Here is a 13,776-nt window from a genome sequence, read left to right as displayed (position 1 = left end):
TTACCTTTTTTGTTTTTTGTTTTAATACGTCAAACATCAGACAAAAAGTTAAGGGGAAAAAAACATCATTATTATTTTTTAATTATGCCCTTTCCAAGCTCATGATATGGGTAAAAACGTGAACACTTTCTCTTTAACACATTTTCAGCTTGTGGCAGGGGTGGCTCGCAGCCGTCTGTGTCATTTGTGTGAACCCAGGCACTTTGTCTGGCTCTCATCAGGCCAATAGACACACCTGCTATTGCTCCAGCCGCAGGCAAGGGCTGCTCTTTCGAGCGAGACGGATCCAATACCATGCAGAATAACAATTCGCTGTGACACACAAATGGTGTGCCTTGATATATATAATTATCGCATAGACAGACAGGGATGGGGAACCTATTTAATATTACATCTAAAAACATTTATGTACAATCATTTTGTGAAATATTAAAACGCTTGTGTAAAGCAATAAGCAATTGTTATTATGCCATTTAGTACAATGATGTTACATATCTTTCAAATAAGCTGTAGAGGTCTTCAGTAATTCATATTATCTACCTTAAATGTTTTCCAAAGATATTTTTTGATATTTTCAACACTTCTCTTTGTCTGTTTTTTAAAGATACACATACACTAACATTGGAACATGGAATACAAAGCCTTTGTGTGTCTTCCTGCTAGAAGCAGGAATTCCATTTCCATATCCACACACTCTACTACAGTAATTTGGAGTTCTCTGCTCATGGTAAGGACATAAACCTGTGGGGATCAATAACTAGAGTATTTTAAAGGCACAGTGCAGTCAAAAACTTCACTTTCCTGTGTTTTATATAGAGTGGGATCTGAAATTATTGACACACTTGATAAAGATTAGCAAAAATGAATGTATAAAATAAATCATTCAAATAGTTATATTGTATATTGTATGTATTTTTGGGGGGAAGGATTTTATTGTATACTAATACAATTGCTCAGAGAAAAGATTTTGTTTAACAAGTAGTGCTTAACTTGGGTAGGAGCTCACTGGAGCTTAGTACCTGCCCCTCAAATGTTCCTGTTCCTCTTATAGAATATTAGCTCAAATGTATTGTGGCGCTCCTGCACCTAAATACAAACCGTACCGTCACCCAAAATGACTACCGGAACCAATTTCAATCCAAGTCAAGCACTGTTAAGAAGTCATATATTTTCTTCTCAAAAGGGTAGGGGTCAAAATTATTCACACCCCTATTTTCAATGCCTTTCGATACCTCACCTTGCGAGGATAACGAGACTGAGCCTTTGTCTAAAATGTTTTATGAGTTAGAGAACACATTAGGAGGGATCTTAGACCATTCCTCCATACAGAATCCTTTGACGGGGCTGCAGTGGATCAGGTCGAGAGCTTCAAGTTCCTCGGTGTCCAAATCAGTAAAGACTTAAAATGGTCCAAACACAGTCATGAAGAAGGCGTGACACCGCCTCTTACCTCCTCAAGAGGTTGAAAAAGTTTGGCATGGGTCCTCAAATCCTCAAAGTTCTACAGCTGTACCATTGAGAGCATTTTGACTGTCTGCTTCACAGCCTGGTATATAGCAATAGCACCGCCCTCGATCTCATGGCGCTACAGAGGGTGGTGCGGACAGCCCAGTACATCACTGGGGCCGAGCTCCCTGCCATCCAGGACATCTACAGTATATTAGGCGGTGTGGTAGGAAGGCCTGGAAGACTCCAAGCCATAGACCCAAGCCATAGACTATTCTCTCTACTTCCGCATGGCAAGCGGTACCGGTGCATTAAGTTTGGCACCAACAGGTTCTTGAACAGCTTCTATCCCCAAGCAATAAGACTGATAAATAGCTAACAAAATAGCAACACTGAGTATCTGAGTTAACCTTGTATGTTAATTGTATTTTTATTTTTGTATTGTTTCTTTGTACACTCACAGGTCCTACACACACTTACACACCCACTCACATACAAGCTGATGCTACTCTGTTTATCTTATATCCTGTATAGCCTAGTCACCTTACCCCTGTACATCTCCAATCCAAAGTTAAATCTAGAATTGGCTTCCTTTTTCGCAACAAAGCATCCTTCACTCATGCTGCCAAACATACCCTTGTAAAACTGACCATCCTACCAATCCTCGACTTCGGCGATGTCATTTACAAAATAGCCTCCAATACCCTACTCAACAAATTGGATGCAGTCTATCCCAGTGCAATCTGTTTTGTCACCAAAGCCCCATATGCTACCCACCATTGCGACCTGTACGCTCTCGTTGGCTGGCCCTCACTTCATACTCGTCGCCAAACCCACTGGCTCCATGTCATCTACAAGACCCTGCTAGGTAAAGTCCCCCCTTATCTCAGCTCGCTGGTCACCATAGCATCTCCCACCTGTAGCACACGCTCCAGCAGGTATATCTCTCTAGTCACCCCCAAAACCAATTCTTTCTTTGGCCGCCTCTCCTTCCAGTTCTCTGCTGCCAATGACTGGAACGAACTACAAATATCTCTGAAATTGGAAACACTTATCTCCCTCACTAGCTTTAAGCACCAACTGTCAGAGCAGCTCAAAGATTACTGCACCTGTACATAGCCCACCTATAATTTAGCCGAAACAACTACCACTTTCCCTACTGTATTTAATTTATTTATTTTGCTCCTTTGCACCCCATTATTTTTATTTCTACTTTTCACATTCTTCCACTGCAAATCTACCATTCCAGTGTTTTACTTGCTATTTTGTATTTACTTTGCCACCATGGCCTTTTTCTTTGCCTTTACCCCCCTTATCTCACCTCATTTGCTCACATCGTATATAGACTTGTTTATACTGTATTATTGACTGTATGTTTGTTTTACTCCATGTGTAACTGTGTCGTTGTTTGTGTCTAACTGCTTTGCTTTATCTTGGCCAGGTCGCAATTGTAAATGAGAACTTGTTCTCAACTTGCCTACCTGGTTAAATAAAGGTGAAATAAAAATAAATAATATCTACCTCCATCACTCCTGTATCCCTTCACATTGTAAATATGGTATTGGAACTGACTGTGTACAGTGAATTTGGAAAGTATTCAGACCCCTTGACTTTTTCCATATTTTGTTACGTTACAGCCTTATTCAAAAATGTATTAAATCGTTTCCCCCCCCCCGCAGCAGTATGTTTCTCCCGGGGTGAAGGTGTACATTGATCCGTTCACTTACGAGGACCCCAATGAGGCAGTCCATGAGTTTGCCAAGGAGATTGACATCTCGTGTGTGAAGATTGAGGAGGTCATTGGTGCAGGTAACCAACATAGCTAGGTGTTGAAGTGCGGTGTTCAGAGGGCAGGGTTTTGGGAGGGAGTGGATTTTGTGTTTGGTGGTAGGGGGGGGGGGGGTATTTGTGAAAATGGAGAGATGTTTTGGGACAGCTGTGTGTTTAGGGGAGTGGGTGATGTTGGGGTGGGTTGTTGGTTGAACAAGATGTGTGTTGGGTGGAAAGGGGCAAAAGGGTTGTTGGGGGAGGTGTGGAGAGGAGGTGTGGGGGGTGTGGAGAGTAGGTGTGGGGGTGGTGTGTGGGGATGTGTAGGGGAGGTGTGGTGTGGAGAGGAGGCGTGGTATGGTTCAAAATGGCAATAGTTGCTTACCCAGTGCGCAGGGCAGCTGAATCGGATGCACCTACCGAAAACAGCCCGAGATACAAATAGGAACACAAGGCTTTATCATTGTTTGTTTTTTACAGAAATGTTTGGCTATCGACTAGGAATACCTTGGAGATCCAACGGTTGGTGTCCACTGCTCTAGAAAGTTGAGCGAAGTTCAATCTCGTGCTTCTCTCTATGGGCTGATACAGTTGAAGCCGGAAGTTTACATACACCTTAGCCAAATACATTTAAACTCAGTTTTTCACAATTCCTGTCATTTAATCCTAGTAATAATTCCCAATTTTAGGTCAGTTAGGATCACAACTTTATTTTAAGAATGTGAAATGTCAGAATAATAGTAGAGTGATTTATTTCAGCTTTTATTTATTTAATTACATTCCCAGTGGGTCGGAAGTTTACATACACACAATTAGTATTTGGTAGCATTGCCTTCAAATTGTTTAACTTTGGTCCAACGTTTATGATAGCCTTCCACAAGCTTCCCACAATAAGTGGGGTGAACTTTGGCCCATTCCTCCTGACAGAGCTGGTGTAACTGAGTCAGGTTTGTAGCCCTCCTTGCTCACACAAGCTTTCTTAGTTCTGCCTACACATTGTCTATAGGATTGAGGTCAGGGCTTTGTGATGGCCACTCCAATACCTTGACGTTGTTAATGTCCTTAAGCCATTTTGCAGCAACTTTGTAAGTATGCTTGGGGTCATTGTCCATTTGGAAGACCCATTTGCGACCAAGCTTTAACTTGCTGACTGATGTCTTGAGAGGTTGCTTCAATATATCCACATAATTGTCCTTCCTCATGATGCCATGTATTTTGTGAAGTGCATCAGACCCTCCTGCAGCAAAGCACCCCCACAACATGATGCTGCCACCTCCGTGCTTAACGTTGGGATGGTGTTATTCAGCTTGCAAGTCTCCCCCTTTTTCCTCCAAACATGGCAATGGTCATTATGGCCAAACAGTTCTGTTTTTATTTCATCAGACCAGAGGACATTTCTCCAAAAAAAAGTACGATCTTTGTCCCCGTGTGTAGTTGCAAACCATAGTCTGACTTTTTTATGGTGGTTTTGGAGCAGTGGCTTCTTCCTTGCTGAGCAGCCTTTCTGGTTATGTCGATATAGGACTCGTTTTACTGTGGATATAGATACTTCTGTACCTGTTTCCTCCAGCATCTTCACAAGGTCCCTTGCTGCTGTTCTGGGATTGATTTGCACTTTTCGCACCAATGTAAGTTCATCTCTAGGAGATAGAACGCGTCCCCTTCCTGAGTGGTATGACTGCTGTGTGGTCCCATGGTGTTTATACTTGCGTACTATTGTTTGTACAGATGAACGTGGTACCTTCAGGCGTTTGGAAATTGCTTCCAAGGATGAACCAGACTTGTGGAGGTCTACAATTGTTTTTCTGAGATCTTGGCTGATTTCTTTAGATTTTTTCCCATGATGTCAAGCAAAGAGGCACTGAGTTTGAAGGTAAGCCTTGAAATACATCCACAGGTACACCTCAAATAATGTGAATTAGCTTATCAGAAGCTTCTAAAACCATGCCATCATTTTCTGGAATTTTCCAAGCTGTTTAAAGGCACAGTCAACTTAGTGTATGTAAACTTCTGACCCCCTGGAATTGTGATAGATTATTTCACTTATAATTCACTCTGTTGGAAAATTGTTGGAAAAATTACTTGTGTCATGCACAAAGTAGATGTCCTAACTGACTTGCCAAATCTATAGTTTGCTAACAAGAACAAGTTTTAATGACTCCAACCTAAGTGTATGTAAACTTCCGACTTCAACTGTATTTCTTCTGCGTGGGAGTCTCAGGGCTGCTGCGTGCCCTTGTGCAGATTAGAGGGAACATTGCATGATACAACACTAAACAATACATTATTTGCACTATAACGGTGACAAACGTTGCCCACAAACTGTTAGGGCCGACATAAAGCTGTCCCAACAGCAGAGCTTTCTTTTCAGCACTGTGGACTGAATCCTTACTACCTCTACACCTGGCTATCAGCGGAGCCTTGTCTGGCAGCCAAACAGTTCATTCAGCCTCATTTACTGCCTTTAAAAAAATATATATAACTGACTTGGCTGAATGGCTTATTTATATATGGTTTCTGCTGACTCCTTGTGGATTTGTGTAACTCGGTAAAAAACGCATTGTCCTTGAATAATACTAATGAATGTCGACATGAGTTTTGACTTTTGAACAATACACAAACATTACATTTATTTTTCAGTAGATTCATAATGTTTGTTCTTGTCGGATGTCATAAGGTGAATGCACCAATTTGTAAGTCGCTCTGGATAAGAGCGTCTGCTAAATGACTTAAATGTAAATGTAAATGTAAATCAATCTACACACATAACGTAACAAAATGTGGAAAAAGTCAAGGGGTCTGAATATTTTCTGAAAGCAAGTATGCTTAATTACTTACTTATTGTGTTCTTCATAATTCTTATTTCTCATGTGGTTTTTTTCCTCCTGGTATTTCATTGTTATTGATTACTGCATTGGGTTTAGAGTTGAAACTTCCAGATCCTTGATATCCTTAGTCTGCACTTATGGACTGCTGTCTACATTTCAAACCACAAGTCCGGAGACTGAAATGACCATTGCAAATTGTTGATTTTGGGGCCAATTATCAATTTCTTTGTGGATTTTGATGTGTGCTTGGGGTTATTGTCTTGCTGGAAGATCCGCTTGCTGCAAGGTTTCAGCCTCCAGGCTGAGGCAACCAGGTTTTTGGCTAAAATATCCTGGTACTGGGTAAAGTTCATGATGCCATTGACCTTAACAAGGACCCCAGAACCAGTGGAAGCATAATAGCCTCATAACATCAAAGATCCACCACCATATTTTACAGTAGTATGGAATTGTTTTCTGCTCATGCATTCTCATTTTGACGCCAAACCCACCACTGGTGTGTGTGACCAAATTTCGCAATGCCAATCTGTCTCCGGACTTGAAACCCAATGATAACCTGTGAATCGAATTGAAGAGGGCAGTCCATAAGCGTAGACAAAGGATATCAATGATCTGGAAGGATTCTGTATGGAGGAATGGTCTAAGATCCCTCCAAATGTGTTCTAAAATTTTTTTTAAAGGCTCAGTGCCGTTATCCTTGCAAGGTGAGGTATTGAAAACGGGTGTCAATCATTTTGACCCCTACCTTTTTGAGAAAAAAAAGATGACTTGTTCAACACAATCTCTTTCTCTGAGCAATTGTATTAGTATAAAATAATATAATTCCCCTCCCTTTTTTTGGCATTCAATATACCTCAGTATTTTAATTATTTATTTTATACATTCATTTTTGCTCATCTTTATCAAGGGTGTCAATAATTTCAGACCCCACACTATAAAATTGGAATAATATTACGAAATTGTGAAAATTGTTACATTTTCAGCTTCCCCCTCCCGATACATACCAATCTGTGTGTTTAGTGGCTCTTTAAGGTCTACTACACACACTCAGCCACCTACATATACTGTATGTACTGACTATATTTCATTCCCAAAGGCGCTGTTTTAGTTTTTATGCTGTAATCTATGCAAGTTTATTTAATGGTCCGTAAACAGTTTTCTTGGGAATGTTCCCCTGTGAGTGGGAATGGCCATGAGTAGGACTTAAAGAGGATATTGGAATTGCACAATAAATTTTGCAGTGCAGGGGAATGATTCCTCCGTTGGGGTACAACATTTATCTTACCTCCATTTACTGACAAGAGGAAGAAATGGGCGTAGAGAAAACTAGCTACAGGATACATGTCCAGTAGGTAAAAAGGGAAAATTAATCTAATCAATATCATTTGAAAAGGCTCCTGGGCCTTTAAGGTACATGCACTTTATACTACTTCTTTCTTCTAAGCTTCTTGGGTTGAAACATGGCGCACAGCTCATACCATGACCACATAGAGAGACTGATGTACTATGGTACATTGCTGAAACCATCACAGCTGTATAAAAGAACAGAATAGACAACGTACATGTACAGCTAAGCACTTTAAAAAATTGCTTGTAATTTTCCTGATTGGTCACCAGGGACATCATTGTGAAATGAATGCTATAAATAGACGTGAGGTTGGACGAGCTTATTAAGCAGTCCTCCAGAGAAAATATGAAATTAAAAAAACCTCTCAGGCTCAACGAGACAAAAAATAAATGCCCCATTGTGCCAATTACTTACAGAAGCTGTATGATGAACATTATGCAACCCCAAAAAATAATTTAAACTAGTCAGCCAGGACTAATTCAAAACACAAGATTGTATATGCCTGCAGGTATACACAGTGTACAAAACATTAGGAACACCTTCCTAATATTGAGTTGCACCCCCCCATCGGGGAATGGACTCAACAAGCTGTCAAAAGCATTCCACAGGGATGCTGGCCCATGTTGACCCCAATGTTTCCTACAGTTGTGTCAAGTTGGCTGGATGTTCTTTGGGTGGTGGACTATTCTTGATACACACGGGAAACCTACTACCATACCCGGTTCAAAGGCACTTAAATATTTTATCTTGCCCATTCACCCTCTGAATTGGACACATACACAATCCATTAAAAAAATAATAATTATTTAACCTGTTTCCTCCCCTTCACCTACACTGATTGAAGTGGATTTAACAAGTGGCATCAAACCTTTCACCTGGGTTCACCTGGTCAGTCTGTCATGGAAGGAGCAAGTGTTCCTAATGTTAGGTACACTGTATGTAGACGCAGTTTGTCGATGAGCAATAGTCATATAATAAATAAATCAAAAGGACAAGTAGCATGCATGGATAGAATAACAATAAAGGCTTATTTATTGAATTCTAAAAATACATTTAAGAAAGGGGTATTCAACATAGAAAACAATTTCCCATATTTTCTCACTAACATTATTTTGTAGCAAAATTGTATTTTTTTCCCCCCCTAACCAACTGGAAGATAACCCCTGATTGTGCTTTTATAATGTTCATAAAGAAACACTTAGTGTCAAATTAACCAGCCATAAAGAGAGCATATGTAAACAATATTTTTCTGAGAGTATTAGTTTAAACTGGACTGCGATGACAGATCAATGTCTATTGACAGATGCTGGTCTATACAGAGTGTAATACTTTAAAATGACAAAAGGAACAAAAATAAGAGCTTAAGAATAACAGTGACTTACACATTAACTCTAATATCTAACACTACTTGGAACAAAAAAGGAAAACCTACAGTATCTTAGTGTCTGAGTGGTCTGCAGCTAAAATAGTACTAGAATAGGATATTCAAGACAGATTTAAGAAAGCTGGCCATCTAGCAAAGAAACATCGATATCCCACACCTCGACCTCACCCACAGATGCCCAAACACTCACACATACAGGTACGCAAATAACTAGAACTTAGCCAGCCTTAGAGAACATTTTCTGAAGAATCAGATGCATTTTCTCAGTTAGCACTATACACTTGAGCTAACTTGATTCTATTTTAAACATGACGCTGAAGACATGAACCAGAAATGCTGGGGATTGAATATCCTATATTAGAATGTGTTGCAAACCTTATTCTTAGGAGAATGAATGCACAGTGCAATCAAACCCACATTGCAGTATTTACACTCCTATGCAAACATACCTTTTCTTACTTTCTCTAAATTCACAGAAATGTTTGTACACTGTGGAGCCATCTGCATCCTTAACTCCTCCTACAGGGCTCAGTGTTAGCTTACAAGTGCTCGCCAATGGCTTCTTCATCAAATGTATTGCAAGTAAATCAAATAATCTCAAAACCTAGTTACAAATACAATGTTATCGTTCTAAAATAAACAAGTAATAACCGTTAATATTAATATAAATGCATAAAACAAGACATATCATGAGAGAACACCAAGAGAACAGAGGGACGCTTGACTACCGCCTCCTTCCACGTCCTCGTCCCCTCCCTCTCCCCCGTTTGGGGGTCGTTGTGACATTAGTTGAAGCCTTCTCCGTTTCCTCCGTATCATCCACTGTTATCTGTTCTCCCTCCCCTGAATCCAGCTCCTCCTCCACTTTTACCAGAATGGTGTCTTCCGGAAATGGGACGTCCTCCTCCCCTTCCACTTTGTCCTCCTCCATAACTCTCTCCTCGGTCTCGTGTTGTTTTTCCATTTGGACCACCTCCTCTTCTGCCTCCTGGACACCTGTGCAGGTAGAACCAGTAGCATTGCTGGTATTGTTGCTCTGTTGTTGCTCTATGGCCTCCTCTAGTCGGAGGCGGTACTGCTCAGCCTCCTGCTCCTTCTGTAGGAGCTGTGTGCGGTACTCCTGGGCCTTCCGGTTGGCCTCCTGCAACTGCTTCTGGAGCTGCTCCCGACTGCTGTCCCCCGACTTCGCTTTCTGAGAACAATGGACACACACAGTAAGAGGAGAGAAACTATTTCAGAATATTATGCAAAGCAACAAAAATGGGGACCTTTGCTGACCTTGTCTTTGGGTCTGGTTAGGATGGCTGCAGGCTCTATTCTCCTCTTGCGTGCAGGAGAGGGATAAGGCTCCTGTTCCACCACCTCCTCTGTGATCTGACCAGCCGGGACTGCCACCACTACAGAAACAAAACACAAACTCATGAATGCATTCATTGTAATGTCTTGAAAAAGGCTGACATGAGCACAAGTAAAATCTATATAAACATACACTCATTGGCAGTTTATTAGGTACACATATCTAGTACCGGGTTGACACCCCTCTGCTTCCAGAACAGTCTGAATTCTTCAGGGCATGGATTCTACTAAGTTGTGGCATTCAAATGTTGCTCAATTGGTATCAAGGGACCTATCAATAAGCTTTTTCTTGTTTTTAAGCTGATAGGAGTGGAACCCGGTGTGGTCGTCTTCTGCAATAGTCCATCCGTGACAAGGATCGACAAGTTGTGCATTCCGAGAAGCCGTTCTGCACTGTTATTTGCCTGTTTGAGGCCTGCCTGTTAGCTTGCACGATTCTTGCCATTCTCCTTCGACCTCTCTCATCAACAAGTTTTTTTCCACAGGACTGCAGCTAACTGGATGTTTTGTTTGTTGCACTATTCTCTGTAAACCCTAGATACGGTCATGCGTGAAAAGCTCAGGAAAAGCCATTTCTGAAATACTGGAACTGGTGAGCCTGGCACCGACAATCATACCATGCTCAAAGTAGCATAGGTCACTCATTTTACCCATTCTAACAGTCAATCAAACAGTAACTGAATGCCCCGATGCCTGTCGACCTGCTTTTCATAGCAAGTTACAGCGACCCGACTTACTGTTTGTAGGAGCGAACCATTTTCGTGAACGGGTGATATGCTTAATAAACTGGCCACTGAGTGTATATATAGATGTGGTTTCCTACTTACTTTGCTGCCCCTGCATAGTGACAAAGAACTGCTGCCCAAGTCCCGCTGGCTGCAAGTTGCCGTGTTGGTCCGTCACTATGGTGATGACCCTCTGACCTCCATCGCCCACTACATGCTGAATGGCCGAATCCACAGAATCTGCAGCGATTGCATCCTCAGATTTGCCTGTGGGAAAGATAGAGTTACTTACCATTGCAGTCTAAGAACTATAATACAGATCTGAGTTAACCCTAACGCACAGAGTTATCATTTTATAGAATATGATATAGATCAAAGTACTATTAATTGTAACATGAGTAGCTCAGAATAATTTGTAGTGTTATCCTCATGGTTATGCATAGACATCACTTACCTGCATTTTTACCCATGGGACCTGAGGCCTCTGCCAGGGCTGCCAGTGTTGCCAGGACTGAGGTGGTAGAGACAGATTCTCCTGGATAAATAAGACAATGAAAAACCTCAATCAAGTCATCCCATTTAAAAGTGTCTTGGGTGACGTCAGGTGGTAACTAAGGTTCCCCATTTATATAAATGATAAATGTCAGCGAGTTATATTTGATATACCTCTAGTTAATTTGTACCCAACTTACTGTTACCTGTGCTCCAGTTGCCCATACCTGACTTGGCGGTGGTGTTGACGAGGTCAGAGAGGTTCACGACCCCAGCAGAGGAGATGATGAACTGGGGCTCGGGGTTCATGTTCACTTGGTTCTGCATGCCATCCTGTGTACAATTACAAAACACACCTTGAAGGTGTTATCTAACACAAAAACACAGATACAGTTCCTCCCACATACTGGGCAACAGTTTAACCTTCAGGGCCTCAACACGTGTTACATAAACCAGTGATAAGAACACATACTTGCACGTGTTTAGATAAAAAATAATAATAATCTATGTTCACTTCCCTTCTTATACAGACATAAGGGCATTTTTTTGAAAATAAATGATCAGAGCCATATAAAAACAACACACACAGTCCCTTCACCTGTAACAGTATCATGAGCTCAGTGTTGCTGGTATCCATGGCGATGTCAAAGGGCGTCTTGTCAAACTTGCTGAGGGAGTGGACGTCTGCTCCATATTTGAGCAGCAGCTCTGCCACCTCTCTGTGACCGTGCTGGGCCGCCCAATGCAGGGCTGTCATCTTCAGCATATCCTTAGCGTTGATGTCCGCTCCGCTCTGCTAGGGAGCACAGCACCCCCCCCCCCAGTGGTGGGAAAGAGATAGGAAGGTGAGACGGGTAGCCTAGATTCCAAAATGTGGGTGGTGAACAGTCAACATGAAAAAAATAACATTTGTTTGTCAGTCACTTTAATAAAAATATAACGATTATGTTTTTCATATAAACAGCTGAATACTGTCAGCTTTACATTTGGTTGCCCTTACACTGACTAGCAGCTCCACTATATTAGAGTGGCCCTCTGTGGCGGCCATGTGGAGTGGGGTCCTGTCCACTTTGGTCCGGGCATCCCTGCTAACGCCTGCTCGGAGAAGCACCTCAGCCGTGGAGTGGTGTCCGTACTGAGCCGCTAGATGGAGCGGGGATGTCCCCAGCTAGAACACACAGTTTGGTTTATGAGGACCCAGTCCCTACAACACTGTGTCTGGATTGTGTGAAAGAAGCCAGCACTGCAACATAGGTAGATTTGTGATGTACCGCAAGAGATCTGAGGAACAATATCTCTGTGTTAGGCTACATGCGGTGTGAAATCATAAATTGTGTAGATGGGAGTATCCCTACAGTGAGACCCTTACCCAATCAGTGGTGAAGGGAGCTCCATTGACCATGAGGGTCCTGACATCATCATCCAGCCCTGCCCGTGCAGCCTCCAGCAGCCGCTTACCCAGGTCCACCAGTGACATCTACTGGGAGAGAGAAAGAGTGCTTTTGCTAAGAATGTCAAAACAATAAGACAAACCCCTTGAGTGAATAGAAGCCAGGCACTGCTAAAAAAAAGTCTCTAGAGAAAGGTTTTTGCTGCCAAAATAGAATTGTTTATGCTCTGCGAAACATGTTGCATCAATGTGTGTTATTGGTGTAATGTTGATGGTTGTATATTGAAGGAAAAATTGCAGTACTAGGAAATATTCCGTTTGTGTACATTTGTAGCAATCGTAGTCAGAACCCATGTGAAATTGTGGCAGCAATAAGAACCAACTTGGCAAAAGTGAAATGATTTATTTAGCTAAAATACAGTGTCAAATCACAGGCTAGCTGAAGAAACACTGACTGAATTATCGCACAGTTCAATTAGCTGGGCTTGAACTTTTCTCGTTAGCTAGTAATACATATAATAATGTAACAATCAACAATATAAGCTTTGATACTTGGTTGGTGGTATGTTCCGGTGGAAGTCGAATATGAAACTACGGATGGCAAAGTGGGCACCAAATCTGTCTACTTCCACATCCGCACTATTATTTCTAGCTAGTTACTAGCATTCAGAACTGAAGATGGCTTTGATTTTCACAAAACTTCAAAGAGCATATCCCCGGCACATAATCAATAACATCTTATAGTATTTCGCGTTGGAGTTTTGGGTATTTAGCTACAGTGTAAGATAGCTAATAATGTTAATGGCTTAGTTTTAATCTAACGTTAAGCTATGTTTGCAGAGCTTCTTTTTTTTTACACGGTTTGTTGATATTTAGCTACAGCTAACAATGGATTAGGTTTTCAAGTGTAGCTTACCTTAGCTAGTCGTTCGCTAAAAGTGCACCTCTTCTAATTTCTGCCGCCGAATGTGTGTTTATTACACTTCCGTAACTTCTACACAGCTAAACAAACATAATATTTGTATTTTTTGCAGAATCAA

The 13,776-nt window shown here is 41.5% G+C and overlaps 1 protein-coding gene across 3 annotated transcripts; it reads right to left on the bottom strand.

The window, feature by feature from the left end:
• Positions 1-8,390: 8,390 nt before the first annotated feature.
• Positions 8,391-13,747, bottom strand: LOC115103842 (GA-binding protein subunit beta-1-like). Of its 3 annotated transcripts, none has more exons than XM_029624833.2 (9): positions 13,653-13,747; positions 12,716-12,823; positions 12,347-12,514; positions 11,945-12,139; positions 11,547-11,679; positions 11,309-11,389; positions 10,957-11,121; positions 10,052-10,170; positions 8,391-9,965 (listed from the first exon to the last, which is right to left on the bottom strand). In XM_029624833.2, exons 2-9 carry the CDS (start codon positions 12,821-12,823, stop codon positions 9,498-9,500), a joined length of 1,437 nt encoding a protein of 478 aa, XP_029480693.1. In that variant the 5' UTR covers positions 13,653-13,747; the 3' UTR covers positions 8,391-9,497. The 3 variants fall into 3 exon arrangements, with proteins under 3 accessions (XP_029480693.1, XP_029480702.1, XP_029480710.1); XM_029624842.2 differs by having other exon boundaries at positions 12,716-12,826; positions 13,653-13,744; XM_029624850.2 differs by having other exon boundaries at positions 11,574-11,679; positions 13,653-13,744.
• Between the last annotated feature and the right edge of the window lie 29 nt (positions 13,748-13,776).

Source organism: Oncorhynchus nerka, linkage group LG3 (assembly GCF_034236695.1).
Source record: "Oncorhynchus nerka isolate Pitt River linkage group LG3, Oner_Uvic_2.0, whole genome shotgun sequence".
Lineage (NCBI taxonomy): Eukaryota > Metazoa > Chordata > Actinopteri > Salmoniformes > Salmonidae > Oncorhynchus > Oncorhynchus nerka.
The sequence above is the reverse complement of the archived record's forward strand: the minus strand, read 5'-3'. Positions and strand labels throughout refer to the sequence as shown.